Source organism: Paroedura picta, chromosome 8, assembly GCF_049243985.1.
Source record: "Paroedura picta isolate Pp20150507F chromosome 8, Ppicta_v3.0, whole genome shotgun sequence".
Lineage (NCBI taxonomy): Eukaryota > Metazoa > Chordata > Lepidosauria > Squamata > Gekkonidae > Paroedura > Paroedura picta.
Window position 1 is genome coordinate 4,087,630 of NC_135376.1, and position 14,446 is coordinate 4,102,075.

Here is a 14,446-nt window from a genome sequence, read left to right on the forward strand (position 1 = left end):
AGAGAGCGCCTGGTCGAATGCTGCAATTCTGTGCAAGATCCCTCTCCCCCAACATGTCAGGACGCTACAGATCCTTCAAACGCCTTCCCCCCCCCCCCCCCATCCCCGGCAGTATCCAGCCTGCCCAGCAACACGGTTCCGGGTTTCTCTGGCAGGCAGAATTATTCCGATTGACGCTGCCTGTTTGGCTGAGTGACATTTCCTTTCCGCGTCTTTGCAGTGTGCCTTTTTATCGCTCCGGAAGCTGCCTCCAACATCTCAAGAGCAGGTTAATTGGAAAAGCAAAGGGACGCGCCAGCCGCCTCGTGCAGAGAGATCGGGCGTATATATTTCTGATGTAAAATAAGTAAATAAAATCAGTCCTCCCCTCCCATCCAGTCACTCCAACTGCAGAACACAATGAGACGCCAGGGAGAGGAGCTAGAAAACAGGGGCTGGCTCCAGGGATGCCAATCTCCAGGTGTGGTCTGGAGATCTCCAGGAATTCTAACTGGGGAACGTGGCTGCATTGGAAGTCCATCGTCTCCACCTTTGCCCTCCGAATCTCCAGGGATTTCTCACCTGGAGTTGGCAACCACAGCATGCACCCAGCAACAGGCCATCCATCTGAATGAACGTTAAAAACTCCCCTTTGTCCCACCCACCCCGGGCTGGCTTCGTAGCACGTCTTGCGTCCTGTTTGTTGACCTCCACGTTTGGCCGCGTTCTCCTTTTCCACTCCGCTGGCGCCATTGTCCTGCGCACCGCGGGGCAGATCCGGGCAGTTGCTGCGGAAACGCCGGAGGGGAACGGGAAGGTCAAGCCTTGTGTGGGCTGGGGGTGGTGGAGCCAACCGAATCCTCTGCAGCTGGACGGCCTCATTCTCTATGGGCCCTGGGTCTTGGTTGGGTCCTGCAGGCCGAGGGGCCGAACCGTCGGCCTCCGGAGGTCTCTGTGCTCTTGAGATGCCTGTGATCGATGCCCAGCCCTCGCCCTTCGGACACCTCACCCGCGAGAGGCACATCGAGTCTGTTTCCAGGCCACCGAAAAAGAAGCAGGACTTCTTGGAGGCCGAGGAAGTATCCCCATGCCCTCCGGCAAGGGCCACAAACAGCCCGTGCAGTACCTGGGGGCGTAGCTGCCGTGTTGACGCATGGACGGATTCCCAGGTGGGGGCTCTTCCAAGTGGGTGCCAGGGACCCCCGGCTTTGCCCGTGGGGTGGCCAGGCTGCCCGGGTAGACTGAGCCCTCCACATCCACCGGGTGTCAAGGAGAAAGAGGACGGCTCATGCTCTGGACTGCAGGTTTTGGCTGGTGTCCGCCAGCTGTTCATCACCTCCAAGGCTGAGCTCCACGGTAAGCCCGGTCGCCAGGCTCCAGGTGGGGCCTGGAGATCGCAGAAATTATAGTTTCTCTCCAGGGATCAATTCCCTTGGAGGAAATGGCTGCTTTGGGGGTGGGTGGGCTCCGACCCCAAATAGCCAGGAATTTTCCAACCCAAAGTTGGCAACCCGAGGGCCTGTTTGGACAGTTTGCCTTGCTCCGTCTTCTCCTGCCAAATATCTTCTCACCGTTTCATTTGCAGGGCCACGGGGGTTGATCTGCTCCTCTGGAGAAAATGGCGGCTTTGGGGGGTGGAGTCTAAGGCACCCTACCCTGATGAGGTGGCTCCTAGGATTCCCAGGTTCCAGGTGGGGGCGGGGACTGCCCAGTTGGGAGCCCTTCCCCCCGCGAAAGGCCTATCAGGATTCTTTCTTTCTTTCTTTCTTTCTTTCTTTCTTTCTTTCTTTCTTTCTTTCTTTCTTTCTTTCTTTCTTTCTTTCTTTCTTTCTTTCTTTCTTTCTTTCTTTCTTTCTCTCTGTCTCTGTCTCTGTCTCTGTCTCTCTCTCTGTGTCTCTCTGTGTCTCTCTCTCTGTCTCTGTCTCTCTCTGTGTGTCTCTCTGTCTCTGTCTCTCTCTATGTGTCTCTCTCTCTGTGTGTCTCTGTCTCTCTCTCTGTCTGTCTCTGTCTCTCTGTCTCTCTCTCTCTGTCTCTCTCTCTCTGTGTCTCTGTCTCTGTCTGTCTGCCTGTCTCTGTCTCTCTGTCTCTGTCTCTCTCTCTCTCTCTCAGGGTTTTAAATTCAGTACAATATTTACAAGAAATTGAAAATTACTCCCCTCACTCAACGAAAAGCAAGCGAGAAGACGGAAATCAAGGCAACTTGCCTGTGTCACTTGGAAGAGGTGAAAAAACATCGGTGACACGGGGGGAGGGACACTCTGGTTCTGGAGCAAAACTTTATACTTGAGGGCGAATTCTACCACCGAGGTTCTGCCTATAAACCAGCGTGTTTATAAACCCAACATGCCTAGGTCAGTTCAGGGTGATGCAGGCACGACTGGTTTATTTCAAGCTTCTTGGCTTCCTGCTTCCAGTAAGCCCCCCACCCTCCCCTCCCCTTTCTTCACGAAGCTGTTTCAATTCTCAATAAAGCTATTTAATCTCTGAGCAGCTGGGAGCATCTCTCCTCTGCATGTTTAAACTCTGCCGACAGGCCGTAGGTCGGATTCCTCACCGCTAGCATCCAGCGGGTAAGCTGGGCCCATGACCCAAATTTTCTTTTATTGAGGGACCAACTGTCTTTCTTTGACCCGGTGCAATTGGGACCGCAAAGCAGGCCGGTCCTCATGAGCCGGCACCAAGCGGACATCGGGTTTTTCTGACCACATCCCCTTTTTCTTACAGGGGGGTCCGGCCCTTTGGCCAGACGAGGCTACGTTGTCGGCACTGCAGCCCACGGAAGAGGCCCGCTGCTCGTGACCGAAGAAGGTAAAGGGACCCCGTTGGCGCTGCAGCTGCATTTTGCGTAGCAGGAAGAAGCTTTACTTTTCTTTGCAAGGAGAGGATGAGGGGTTCGCGGACCTCCGGGCGTCCACAGGAGTTCTGTAGGGGCTCCGTGGGAGCTGGTGGGGTATTAGGGCAGGGGTAGTCAAACTGCGGCCCTCCAGATGTCCATGGACTACAATTCCCAGGAGCCCCCTGCCAGCGAATGCTGGCAGGGGGCTCCTGGGAATTGTAGTCCATGGACATCTGGAGGGCCGCAGTTTGACTACCCCTGTATCAGGGGGTCCGGGCTGTGTTCCGAGCTTCTTTCTGGCCTACACTAGGCAGAGCCACCATCGTAGTAGTCAAGGTGGGGGCAGGGAGAAAAAGGAGGGCTAAGGGTGCAGGTGGTGATGTCATTTTGGGGGGTGTGGTGGGGGCATGGCCGGCTGACTTCACTTCCAGGGCTTCTTGAAGTCTGCAAAATTATTTCAGGAGCTCCTCCACGGTCAAAAGTTTGAAAAAGGCAGCTCTGGAGAGGGGCTGCCAGCCTGGGTAGACGATACTGACTTTGGCAGCCTGAGGGTCTGACTCAGCAGGAGGCAGCTCCAGGTGCTTCACCCAGACCTGCTAGAAGAAGAAGAAGAAGAGTTGGTTCTTATATGCCGCTTTTCCCTACCCGAAGGAGGTTCAAAGCGGCTTATAGTCGCCTTCCCTTCCTCTCCCCACAACAGACACCCTGTGAGGGAGGGGAGGCTGAGAGAGCCCTGAGATTACTGAAGAAGAGTTGGTTCTTATATGCCGCTTTCCCCTACCCGAAGGAGTCTCAAAGCGGCTTACAGTCGCCTTCCCTTTCCTCTCCCCACAACAGACACCCTGTGGGGTGGGTGAGGCTGAGAGAGCGCTGATATTCCTGCCCGGTCAGAACAGTTTTATCAGTGCCGTGGCAAGCCCAAGGTCACCCAGCTGGCTGCATGTGGGGGAGTGCAGAATCGAACCCGGCATGCCAGATTAGAAGTCCGCACTCCTAACCACGACACCAAACTGGCTCTCTCACTACACCAAACTAGGATGCCCACTTGCTGCCACTAATTCTTTCTCAGCCTCAGCGATTGCACAGAGCTGTTATGGGTTTAAAATGGAGAAAAGTGGAGCTGGGTATCATGGCCCGGACTTCTGGGAAGAGAAGTGGGATTCAAATGAACTCGCCAGGTCTCCGGCCCTCTTGAACCTGTGGGCACTTCTGGAATTATGATAGAGCACAGTACAAAATGGCTGCTGCAGGCGTCAGAGCCAGCCACAAAATGGTGGCCGCAACTCACCTTTGGTCCCACAGGGGAGCTGCCAAAGCAAGGGTTTTAAAAATCTGCACAGCCAATCAGATCTCCACTGGCCGGTCAGAAGCCAATCAAATCCCCCGTGGCCAATTAGGAGCCTTGCTGGGCAAAAACCATTTGGCGGGTGTCAGGAAAGGTGCCCGTGGGTGCCGTGCTGGGACGCCTGAGGTAGAAGACAGAAACGAAGGAAGGGAAGAAGAGAAAGATGATAGTGGGAGGAATATATAGTAGTTTAATGCTTTGGAAGGAAGTGAATGCTTTTCCAATATTTCAAGAGAGCCATCCTGTCCCCTTTCGACCACCTGTTCTCCAAGCTGGGAATGACCAAGCCCTTCAGCCTTTCGTCACAGGGCTCAAAGAGAGGCTGAGGGACTTGGGAGTGTTCAGTCAGGAGAAAAAGAGATCAAGAGGGGACAGGATGGGGAGCTCCCCCTCACTGGTGGTCTTCAAGCAGTGGCTGGACAGATCCTTCTCCTGGATGCCTGATCCTGATCCTGATCCTGCACTGAGCAGGGGGTGGGACTAGATGGCCTTCATGGCCCCTTCCCACTCTAGGATTCTAGGAGTCTAGTTCAGCAGTGGGATGGGCTGCCTAAGGAGGTGGGGAGCTCCCCCTCACTGGCCGTCTTCAAGCAGCGGCTGGACAGATCCTTCTGGATGCTGGAGGCTGATCCTGCACTGAGCAGGGGGTGGGACTAGATGGCCTGCATGGCCCCTTCCCACTCCAGGATTCTGTGATTTCTATGAGAGGTACAAATGAGGAAAGGGGCCAGTGAAGCAGTGGGAAAGGAGAGAGAGGAGAAGAGCACGGGGGTAAGACCAAGAACAGAGAAACTGTGGTTTGGCCGAGAGGAAAATATTGGCAGAGCAACACTGGCCAACCAGGAGAACAGCCACTCATAAATGGGAGCCAAATACGTAAAGCTGCTGAAAACTGAGTCCAGCACAAAAACACTCCAAAAAAACACCGGGGAATCCATGACCGGAAAACGAACTAAGCTCTGAAAGGAAGGAAACCAATGGACACACACAGTGAAAGAGAGGGAGAACATCTTTAAACCGCCTGTGGCGCCACGGGCGCCACTGACTATATAATTCGGTAAGGGGGGTAGAGGTGGGATTAGTCCGTGATGAGGAAGGGTCTGGATTGGACCCTTCCTCACGACAGACAATCGGAGGGACCAATCGGCAGGCACGAAGCGCCTGCCGATTGGCCCCTCCGATTCCCAGCTCGCAGTTCCTCCCGGCCTGCAGTTCCTCCCGGCCTGACGCGGCGAGAGGCGCAAAGCGCCTCTCGCTGCGTCAGGCCGCCGACCCAGGGAGCCCCCGATTCCCAGCTGAAGGAACTGCGAGCCGCACACAGTGCGGCTCGCAGTTCCTCCCGGCCTGACGCGGTGAGAGGCGCTTTGCGCCTCTCGCCGCGTCAGGGCGCCGATCCAGGGAGCCCCCAGCAGTCGTGCAAAGCGCGGCTGCTGGGGGTTCCCTGCCTGGCGGGCTGACGCGGCGAGAGGCGCAAAGCGCCTCTCGCCGCGTCAGCCCGCCGCCAACAAAACGACCTCGCCACCACCGACAAGCCCGCCGCCGACCAGCCCACCGCCGCCGCCGACCAGCCCGCCGCCGCAGCCTGAGGTAGGACCTAGCGCCCGCTGCATTCCCCTGCAGCGGGCTTGATTACTAGTCTGTACATAATAGGCCATGGTCGGTATTGCCTACTCAGGCTGGCAGCCACTCTTTTACACCTAATCCATTCAACTCAATATAGGGCTGCAGCTCTGGAGGGGTAACCGGGGATGGCTAGGGTTTAGGAAGCAAAGGGATCTACACAGGATCTAATGTCATGGATCCCACCCTCCACAGCAACCCATTTGCTCTGTGGAACTGATCCCTGTAGCCTGGAGGCTGGAGAGCCACCTGACGGAGAGGCTGATTCTGTGAAGGCTCAAGAGGGTGGCAGGTGACAGTAGATGAGAGATAGGGTTGTGAGTGTCCTGCATAGGGCAGGGGCTTGGACAGGGGTAGTCAACCTGTGGTCCTCCAGATGTTCACGAACTACAATTCCCATGAGCCCCTGCCAGCAAATGCTGTCAGGGGCTCATGGGAATTGTAGTCCATGGACATCTGGAGGACCACGGGTTGACTACCCCTGGACTAGAGGACACAGGAGGTCCCTTCCAACTCTATGATTCTATGATTCTATGGAGGCCATTTGTAATCTCCTCTCCTCCTTGGCAGCATACAGTCAGTGCTGCTTTCACCTGTGTGGCCCCAACCGCTCCTGCCACCTGTTCCTCCAGGACCGCGAAGGCCGGGTCGCCCTGTGGTTCTGCAGACCTTTCCGGATGGGCCTCGGCTGCCTCGGTTGCTGCTGCCCAATGGAGATTAGGGCTTTCACCGGCGATAACCAGCTTGTCGGCACCGTGCGCCAGAGGTAGTGGCTCTTTTGGTACAGATGTGCCTGCTCAGGTGTATGGGAGCGGGGAGATGCGTGAACATGTGTGTGCGGGGCCAAGGAATCCTTCAGGAAGTTGCTTTGTTCCTGGCTACTGAAGGAGGCACTGGCTCAGTCTTGCAGGGGGGTGCCATTATACCCTGGGGGCGTAGCTCGGGGATCGTGGGGTTTGGGAGGGGAGGGACAATGGGGTACAATGCCACAGAGCCCACCCACCGAAGCAGCCATTTTCTCTAGGGGTAAGAGGGAGGAAAAAAAACTGACAAGATGGCTGAGAATAACACTTGAATGACGCTTCTTTCATTGTCAGCCAGGACAAGTTCCGGTATAACCCTCGTTTTCAAAGGCTGAATTCTTCCTCAGTGGCTTTGAGTTACTCAACGTCCCAGAAATTCTTTATTCGGTGGGCTTTGGCCCCGTTGATCCCCCCACCCAGGATGGACTGGAACCATTGGTCCTACTGATATGCAATAACTCGATCCGTCGATGACTGGATGAAAAACAGTTTGTTGGAGAGATTTCTCAAAGCCACTGAGGAAGAATACACCCCTTTGAAAAGGAGGGTTATTCCGGAACTCGATCTAGATGACAATTAAAGAAGAATTACGATATTCTTAGCCGTCTTGCAAGCTTTTTTCTCCTTCTTACTTCTTTGGCTGACAGGTCTTTGCCGGGTTGTATTTTTTCACCAGGTCCTAGGGATGCCAGCCTCCAGGTGGGATCTGGTGATCCCCTGGAATTATCGCTCATCTCCCGACTACAGAGATCTGTTCCCCTGGAGAAGATGGATGCTTTGGAGGGGGGACTCTAGGGCAGGGGTAGTCAAAGTGCGGCCCTCCAGATGTCCATGGACTACAATTCCCATTAGCCCCTGCCAGCATTTGCTGGCACGGTCTCATGGGAATTGTAGTCCATGGACATCTGGAGGGCCGAAGTTTGACTACCCCTGCTCTAGGGTAATGCACCCCTAGGCATCACTGACCTCCCCAAGCTCCAACTCCAAATCTCCAGGCATTTCCTGACCTGGATCTGGCACCCCTACCTCCCCATCTGGAGTTGGCACTTTTATTTATTTATACTTGAATGTATAGACCACCCCTCCCTTTAAGAAAGGCTCTACACAGGCACCAATCCCTCCACCTCTCCTCTCTGTGACACCTGCAGCTGTAGCATCTTCTCCCACCTCCTGGAAGTGCGTGATGCCTGCGGGTCGGCTACCATGAAGATCCGTGGCGTTGGAGCTCGTTGCCGCTGCTTCACCCGTCAGGAGTTCCAGGTAAGGAGATCCATCGGAAAGCAGTTGTCCAGGAAGAAGGCACTCCATGATTTCGGGCGATCAAGCTACAACTGAGTGGAAGGGTCATGCCGATAAAGAATAGGGGAGATTTTTTGAAGTTTGTAATGAAGAAGACAAGTTGCTTCTTAAATGCCGCTTTTCTCTACCAGGGAATTGTATTGTAGTGGCAATGTCAGAATGTCTTTGGATACTTCAGTTCTGTGACTGGAGTTCTGAACAGGCAAGGACAATCTTTAGAATCCTAGAGTAGGAAGGGGCCATAGAGGCCATCTAGTCCCACCCTCTGCTCAGTGCAGGATCAGCCTCCAGCATCCAGGAGAAGGATCTGTCCAGCCTTTGCTTGAAGACGGCCAGTGAGGGGGAGCTCCCCACCTCCTTAGGCAGCCCATTCCACTGCTGAACTAGACTCCTAGAATCCTAGAGTGGGAAGGGACCATCGAGGCCATCTAGTCCACCCCCTGCTCAATGCAGGATCAGCCTCAAGCACCCAGGAGAAGGATCTGTCCAGCATCTGTTTGTAGATTGTCAGTGAGGGGGATCTCCCTACCTCCTCAGGCAGCCCATTGCAAGCCTGAACTACTCTGTGACTGTAAACATTTTTTCCTAATATCTAGCCGTTCCTGTTCTACAAGTAGTTTAAACCAATTGCTGCGGGTCCTATCCGCTGCTGCCAACAGAAACCTTTCTCTGCCCTTCTCTGATAACCTTCCAAAGACTTAAAGGCAGGGGACAAGGAAGTCTTTGAACTGACCCCCTGGCCAATCATGGAAGACTGCTATGCTACAGTGTTGGAGGCACCAGGCAACAAGTTAATTCGCAAAAAGCAGAGAGCTGCACATTTACTCATGGCGGTTTTTGAAATATCGAGGCTTATATCCACCTCTGGATATCGCGGGGGAAAGGCAGGGTCACTCCGGATTAATCATGCATGTTGCAGAGAGAAAATTTTTAGCGCCCAAAATCAAAATGGAAATTGAATTCAGTGTAGACGGAAGGGTTGGCAGTGGTTAAAAAGCCCCGTGCAGACTACATCCAGGTAAAAGCCTTCCTCAAAAAATTGCCCTCTCCTTGGGCACCACTCCCTAGTCTCCTGTCCTGAGAGGCCTAAACCATCGGCATAAGGAGGGGGGGCAATTTCTGGCTTAGCACACTGTTGAAGAAATGGAAGGGGGGAGCCTTGTCTTCAGTGAGCTCAGGAAGCAACTCGCCTGCCCCTCTCAATTCTTCTTCCTCCAGGTTCTTTCCTCTGAGGGCCACGCCGTCGCCAGCATTTGGAAGAAGTGGCCGGGCTTCCAAGAAGAGTGCAACATGGATCATGATTTCTTTGGGGTCGATATGGGTAGGATGAGCTTCGCTTCCTCTTTCCCCTTATAGCTCTGCAACGGCAAGAGATTTCTTCTGACTTATGGTGACCCCCTGCAAGGGGCTTCCAGGACAAGGAAGAAACTGAGGTGGTTGGCCATTGCCTTCCTCTGCAGAGCCTTCCTTGGTGATCACTCTTCCAAGTCTTATTGTGACCCCAGCAGGTCCTAGGCAAGGGAGAAGCAGAGGTGGTTGGCTATTGCCTTCCTCTGCAGAGCCTTCCTTGGTGGTCACTCTTCCAAGCCTTATTGTGACTCCAGCAGGGGGCTTCCTAGGCAATGGAGAAGAAGGGGTGGGTGGCCTTTGACTTCCTCTGCAGAGCCTTCCTTGGTGGTCACTCTTCCAAGCCTTATTGTGACCCCAGCAGGGGGCTTCCTAGGCAAGGGAGAAGCAGAGGTGGCTGGCCTTTGCCTTCCTCTGCAGAGCCTTCCTTGGTGGGCTTCCCTTCCAAGTACCGACCCAACTTAGCTTCTAAGAGCAGACAATATTGGGCCCTCCTGTCCCACCTGCATCCCCGTGATGCCTCAGGGAGGCTAAGATCACACCGGGGAAGCTTTGGATCCAGCCCAGGTCCTGTTCCGTTGTGTGTTTTCTGACTGATGATCTGTTGTGATCCCTTTGGCAGCTGCGGCAGACCTGAGCAATGAGGACAGAACTTGCCTTCTGGCTGCAGCATTCCTGCTGGTGAGTCAGCAACCTGAGGGATCTTGACCAAAAAGCCCTTCTGGCCGCATGACCATTCCCCCACTAGACATCCAGAGACCTCGCTGAGACAACATCTAGAGATTCAAATGAGTAGCCGTGTTGGTCTGAAGTAGCACAATAAAATCAGAGTCCAGTAGCGCCTTTAAGACCAACAAAGATTTATTCAGGGCGGGAGCTTTGTTGGTCTTAAACAGGGGTAGTCAAACTGCGGCCCTCCAGATGTCCATGGACTACCATTCCCAGAAGCCCCTGCCAGCATTCGCTGGCAAGGGCTTCTGGGAATGGTAGTCCATGGACATCTGGAGGGCCGCAGTTTGACTACCCCTGGTCTTAAAGGTGCTACTGGACTCTGATGTTAACATCCACAGATGTTTCGGCCGACAATGGTGCCATAGTGCCCTCTCCTGGCTGCTCTTGGCAAGCGCAGGCCACTGTGACGGCCATGTTGAGCACCTTTGACGTTGGCCATCTCCTCCACCATTTCACACGTGTTTCTCTGGACTGATTTTCGGACCAAGAACTACCAGCTGAGTAGTCTTGGCGTGACGGAGAAGAGAGCATCTAGTAACGAGGGACGGAGGAAGCTGTCTTCTGCAAAGTTGCATCCAGTCTGGTCTACTCAGGCTGGCAGGAGGTCTCCAGGGTCTGAGATGGAGGTCATTCATACCATCTATGCCCGGAGCCTATGAGCTCTAGAGCAGGGGTAGTCAACCTGTGGCCCTCCAGATGTCCATGGACTACAATTCCCATGAGCCCCTGCCAGCAAATGCTGGCAGGGGCTCATGGGGATTGTAGTCCATGGACATCTGGAGGACCACAGGTTGACTACCCCTGCTCTAGAGGAACCAGAGATTGAACCAGGGACCTTCTGCACGCCAAGCCAAGGCTCTGCCAATAACCCACAGCTCATCTCCAAACAAAAACCCTGGGTCGATCAGGGGCAGAGTTGTCTACACAGACTGGAAGCGCTTGAGTCTGGAGTTACATTGTCTACAGCTTGAGCTTTTAAATCTTCAAGTATTTAAAAGGGTGCCATGTAGTGGATGGAGCAGAATTGTTCTCTCTTGCCCCAGAGGGACGGACAAGAACCGATGAGGTGAAATTAATTCAAAAGAAATTCCATCTAAACATCCGGAAGAAATTCCTGACAGTCAGAGCGGTTTCTCAATGAAACAGGCTTCCTTGGGAGGTGGTGGGTTCTCCATCTTTGGAGATTTTTAAACAGAGGCTGGAGAGCCATCTGACGGAGAGGCTGATTCTGTGAAGGCTTGGGGGGGGGGGGGCAGGTGACCGTGGATGAGCGATAGGGATGTGAGTGTCCTGCCTAGTGCAGGGGGCTGGATTAGATGGCCTGCATGGCCCCTTCCAACTCTAGGATTCTATGATTCTATGAAATTAATTCAAAAGAAATTCCGTCTAACATCCGGAAGAAGTTCCTGACAGTCAGAGCAGTTTCTCAAAGGAACAGGCTTCCTTGGGAGGTGGTGGGTTCTCCATCTTTGGAGATTTTTAAACGAAGGCTGGAGAGGCTGATTCTGTGAAGGCTCAAGGGGGTGGCAGGTGACAGTGGAGGAGCGAAAGGTTTGAGCTTGTCCTGCATAGTGCAGGGGGTTGGACTAGATGACCCAGGAGATCCCTGCCAACTCTATATTCTATGATTCTATGAGTCTATCAATGCTGGGGTTTGAATCTTGGGCAACAAGGACAGGGGCTTCTTGAAGTCTGGGCCCACTGGTGGACTTCCTAATGGCACCTGAGTTTTAGCTGCTGCATTTCACAGAATGTCAGCCATTGGCCTCATCTGACATGGTTTCTCTTCTGTTCTTACGTCTAGGGAAGTGACACTCTGGATTCCTGGTGCTTGGGGTGTGGGGGGCTTCTGGCGTTCTGGTCTTGCTGGTGGACCTCCTGTTTTGGCCACTGCATGGCACTGGAGGGGCCCTTAGCCTGACTCAACGTGGCTTCTCTTACATTATTATCCCAAGTTTGCAACTACCCTTCCCTTTTTTTTTAAATGAACGGCTCTCTTCTCTTCTTCACTTTCACCAGGCCGCTGAGCTGCTGCCTCTGGGGTAGTTCAGGGAAGGGGGAGATGTGGAGGACAGGGCCCCGTCACGGTTGGACTGCTGAGATAACCCGCCTGTTCTCCTTTCATTTCCCAGAACTTCATGTTCTTCGAAGTGAGCTGAGGGGAACCTTTGCGGCGGAAAAGCAGGCTTCGCCTTCCGCCAGTCTTCCACCTCACCGGCGGGGACCCCTTTCGCAACGGACAACTCCTCGCAGGTTCTTACTTCCGAGACACATCCAATCGGGACCCCCCTCCTTCCCATGGTGGAAGGGTGGCCTTCCACCTCTCTCTAGGCCAGGGGTAGTCAAACTGCGGCCCTCCAGATGTCCATGGACTACAATTCCCAGGAGCCCCTGCCAGCGAATGCTGGCAGGGGCTCCTGGGAATTGTAGTCCATGGACATCTGGAGGGCCGCAGTTTGACTACCCCTGCTTTAGGCCTTCCTTCCACATCTTTTGACTGTGCATTGAGGAGAAATCGTTCCTGCTGCCATGGAAATAAAGCAACAGAGAATAGGATCGCCTCCTTTGACTGCCCGCAGGAAATGACGGGAAGCCTTGGGAACGCCAGACCCCCAGAGGTGGCCGTTTCCCTTGCTGTAAAGGGGGGGTTTGTGTTTTTGAGGCCAAACTCTCACATCGTTCTTCGGCTATCTGTGTCTTCTTCTAGACCAGTGGTTCTCAACCTGGGGGTTGGGACCCCTTTGGGGATTGAACGACCCTTTCACAAGGGTTGTAGCAGGGCAAGCAGCTTGGCGGGGGGTGGGTGCCATCCACACAACAGCCTTGCGGGGTAGATCGAGATAAGAGTGTTTGTCTGTCTAGAGCAGCGGAAAAGAGTGAGATCGGCATGGGGGGACAAGAGGCAGGACTGAACTGAGAAACCCTGTAAAAAAAACCGAATTTATATCCAATCATGAATAATGGATCTTCACGACATTGGTCAATTTTGTTCTTTTTTAGAAAGTCGGCAGGGCCAAGTGGGACTACCAGCCATTCGCTTGCTCGTGTGGGTTTTTAAACATGTTGCTCTGGACATTTAGGGGATGACTGAAGGTTAGCCATGGTGGCCATTTTGTGGCTGGCTCCTCCTCCTACAGCAGCCATCTTGTGACTCTTCCCACCATGCTGTGTCAGGATTCCGAAGCTGCCTGCAGATCCCAAAAAGTTGGAGGTTCCAGGATAGAATAAGATGCCTTAAGCCACAAGGAAAGGCAGGGCATAAAAATTTTAATCACATCAAAACAGATTGGTTGAATAGATTCCTAAACTAACAATACGCTAAAAAGAGCAGCCGAACAGACTTGAATGCTCCCGAAACAACAAAACCAGGAGGAGACTGTCATGAACCCCGGTCCCTGACCCGAGTTTCACCTGAGTTCTCCCGGGGACTCCCGGGCAGTGGCCATGAAGCCATAAATCGCCTGTTGGTTCCTGTCTTCCCTTTGCATATCAAAGCATCTAACTGCCAGAACACCTTATCTCATCCTGCTCTCAATGACCTTGCTAGAAGCTGCGAAGTCTCAACACTTGTAACGTTTCAGATCAAAGCAGGGACCAGATGGCCCTGCTGAGAACCCGTGCACTTTCCGGCCTTTGCATCCCTCTTCCCCCCTCCCCTATTTGGTCTCCTGTATAGGTACCCCTTGGGGGGGCTATGGGTCCTTTGCCAAGAAGGCTGTTCACTGAACTCTGCCTGCAGAGGCCTTTGTAGTAGTCTTTTGAATAAAGCTTCCTTTTGGAATTCACCCACCCTGCGGTCTCGAGGACTGGCTTTGCAAGGACTCGACTCGGGTGTCTTCTGCTTGGTTCCTGACAGAGGCGAAATTTTGGCTCCACTCGGTTGTGACATTTCGGGAGCATCCGTGTTGGTGAAGCACTGGGAGGAAACGAAACCCGACTCAAGACGTCCCCAAGCTGCGTCTCGGCTGAAAGATGAGAACGCCACGGGACAGCGGTGTTCTCAGATTGAACAGCGGGCCTCTTCCTTTGCGCGCGCGTGGACGCCAAGCAGGAAAGCAGATGAACCAGCGGCGGCACGTTCCTCGCCCAGCTGGGGCCCAAAGCAAGACTAAGTCCTTAAGTGCTGTCATTTGCAAAACAATTAATGCAACATGGTGGGGAAGGAGGCCGCAGCCGGCGGTTTAAGCTCCCTGAACGCGGATATCGCTCGTGCTCCCAGCGCCGGAGAGCTATTATGACGGAGAGCAAATCTCTCCCCGCGCTCTCAAATAACCAATATTGGAAACAGTCGGGGGCAGGCGTTTATCTGAATAATAAATGTCAACACGGCTGCGGAGGCGGGCCTGTAACTAGCGGAAGCACCGACCGCAACTGGGAAAGGAAGAGACGGAAATGAAGGTGCCGAGAGGGTGGTGCGTCACAGGCAAGTGAGGCATGGGCCAGGGGGTGGGGGAGGGAACACAGCTGGCACATAAACCATGGCTG

At 53.8% G+C, this 14,446-nt stretch overlaps 1 protein-coding gene across 1 annotated transcript; it reads left to right on the forward strand.

Annotated features, from left to right (window-relative positions):
• The first annotated feature begins 715 nt into the window (after nt 1-715).
• On the forward strand, nt 716-12,523 carry LOC143842849 (phospholipid scramblase 3-like). Its single transcript, XM_077348111.1, has 8 exons — nt 716-1,335; nt 2,704-2,787; nt 6,351-6,546; nt 7,732-7,843; nt 9,101-9,203; nt 9,852-9,910; nt 12,094-12,292; nt 12,437-12,523. Exons 1-7 carry the CDS (start codon nt 867-869, stop codon nt 12,118-12,120), a joined length of 1,050 nt encoding a protein of 349 aa, XP_077204226.1. The 5' UTR covers nt 716-866; the 3' UTR covers nt 12,121-12,292; nt 12,437-12,523.
• The last annotated feature ends 1,923 nt before the right edge of the window (nt 12,524-14,446 follow it).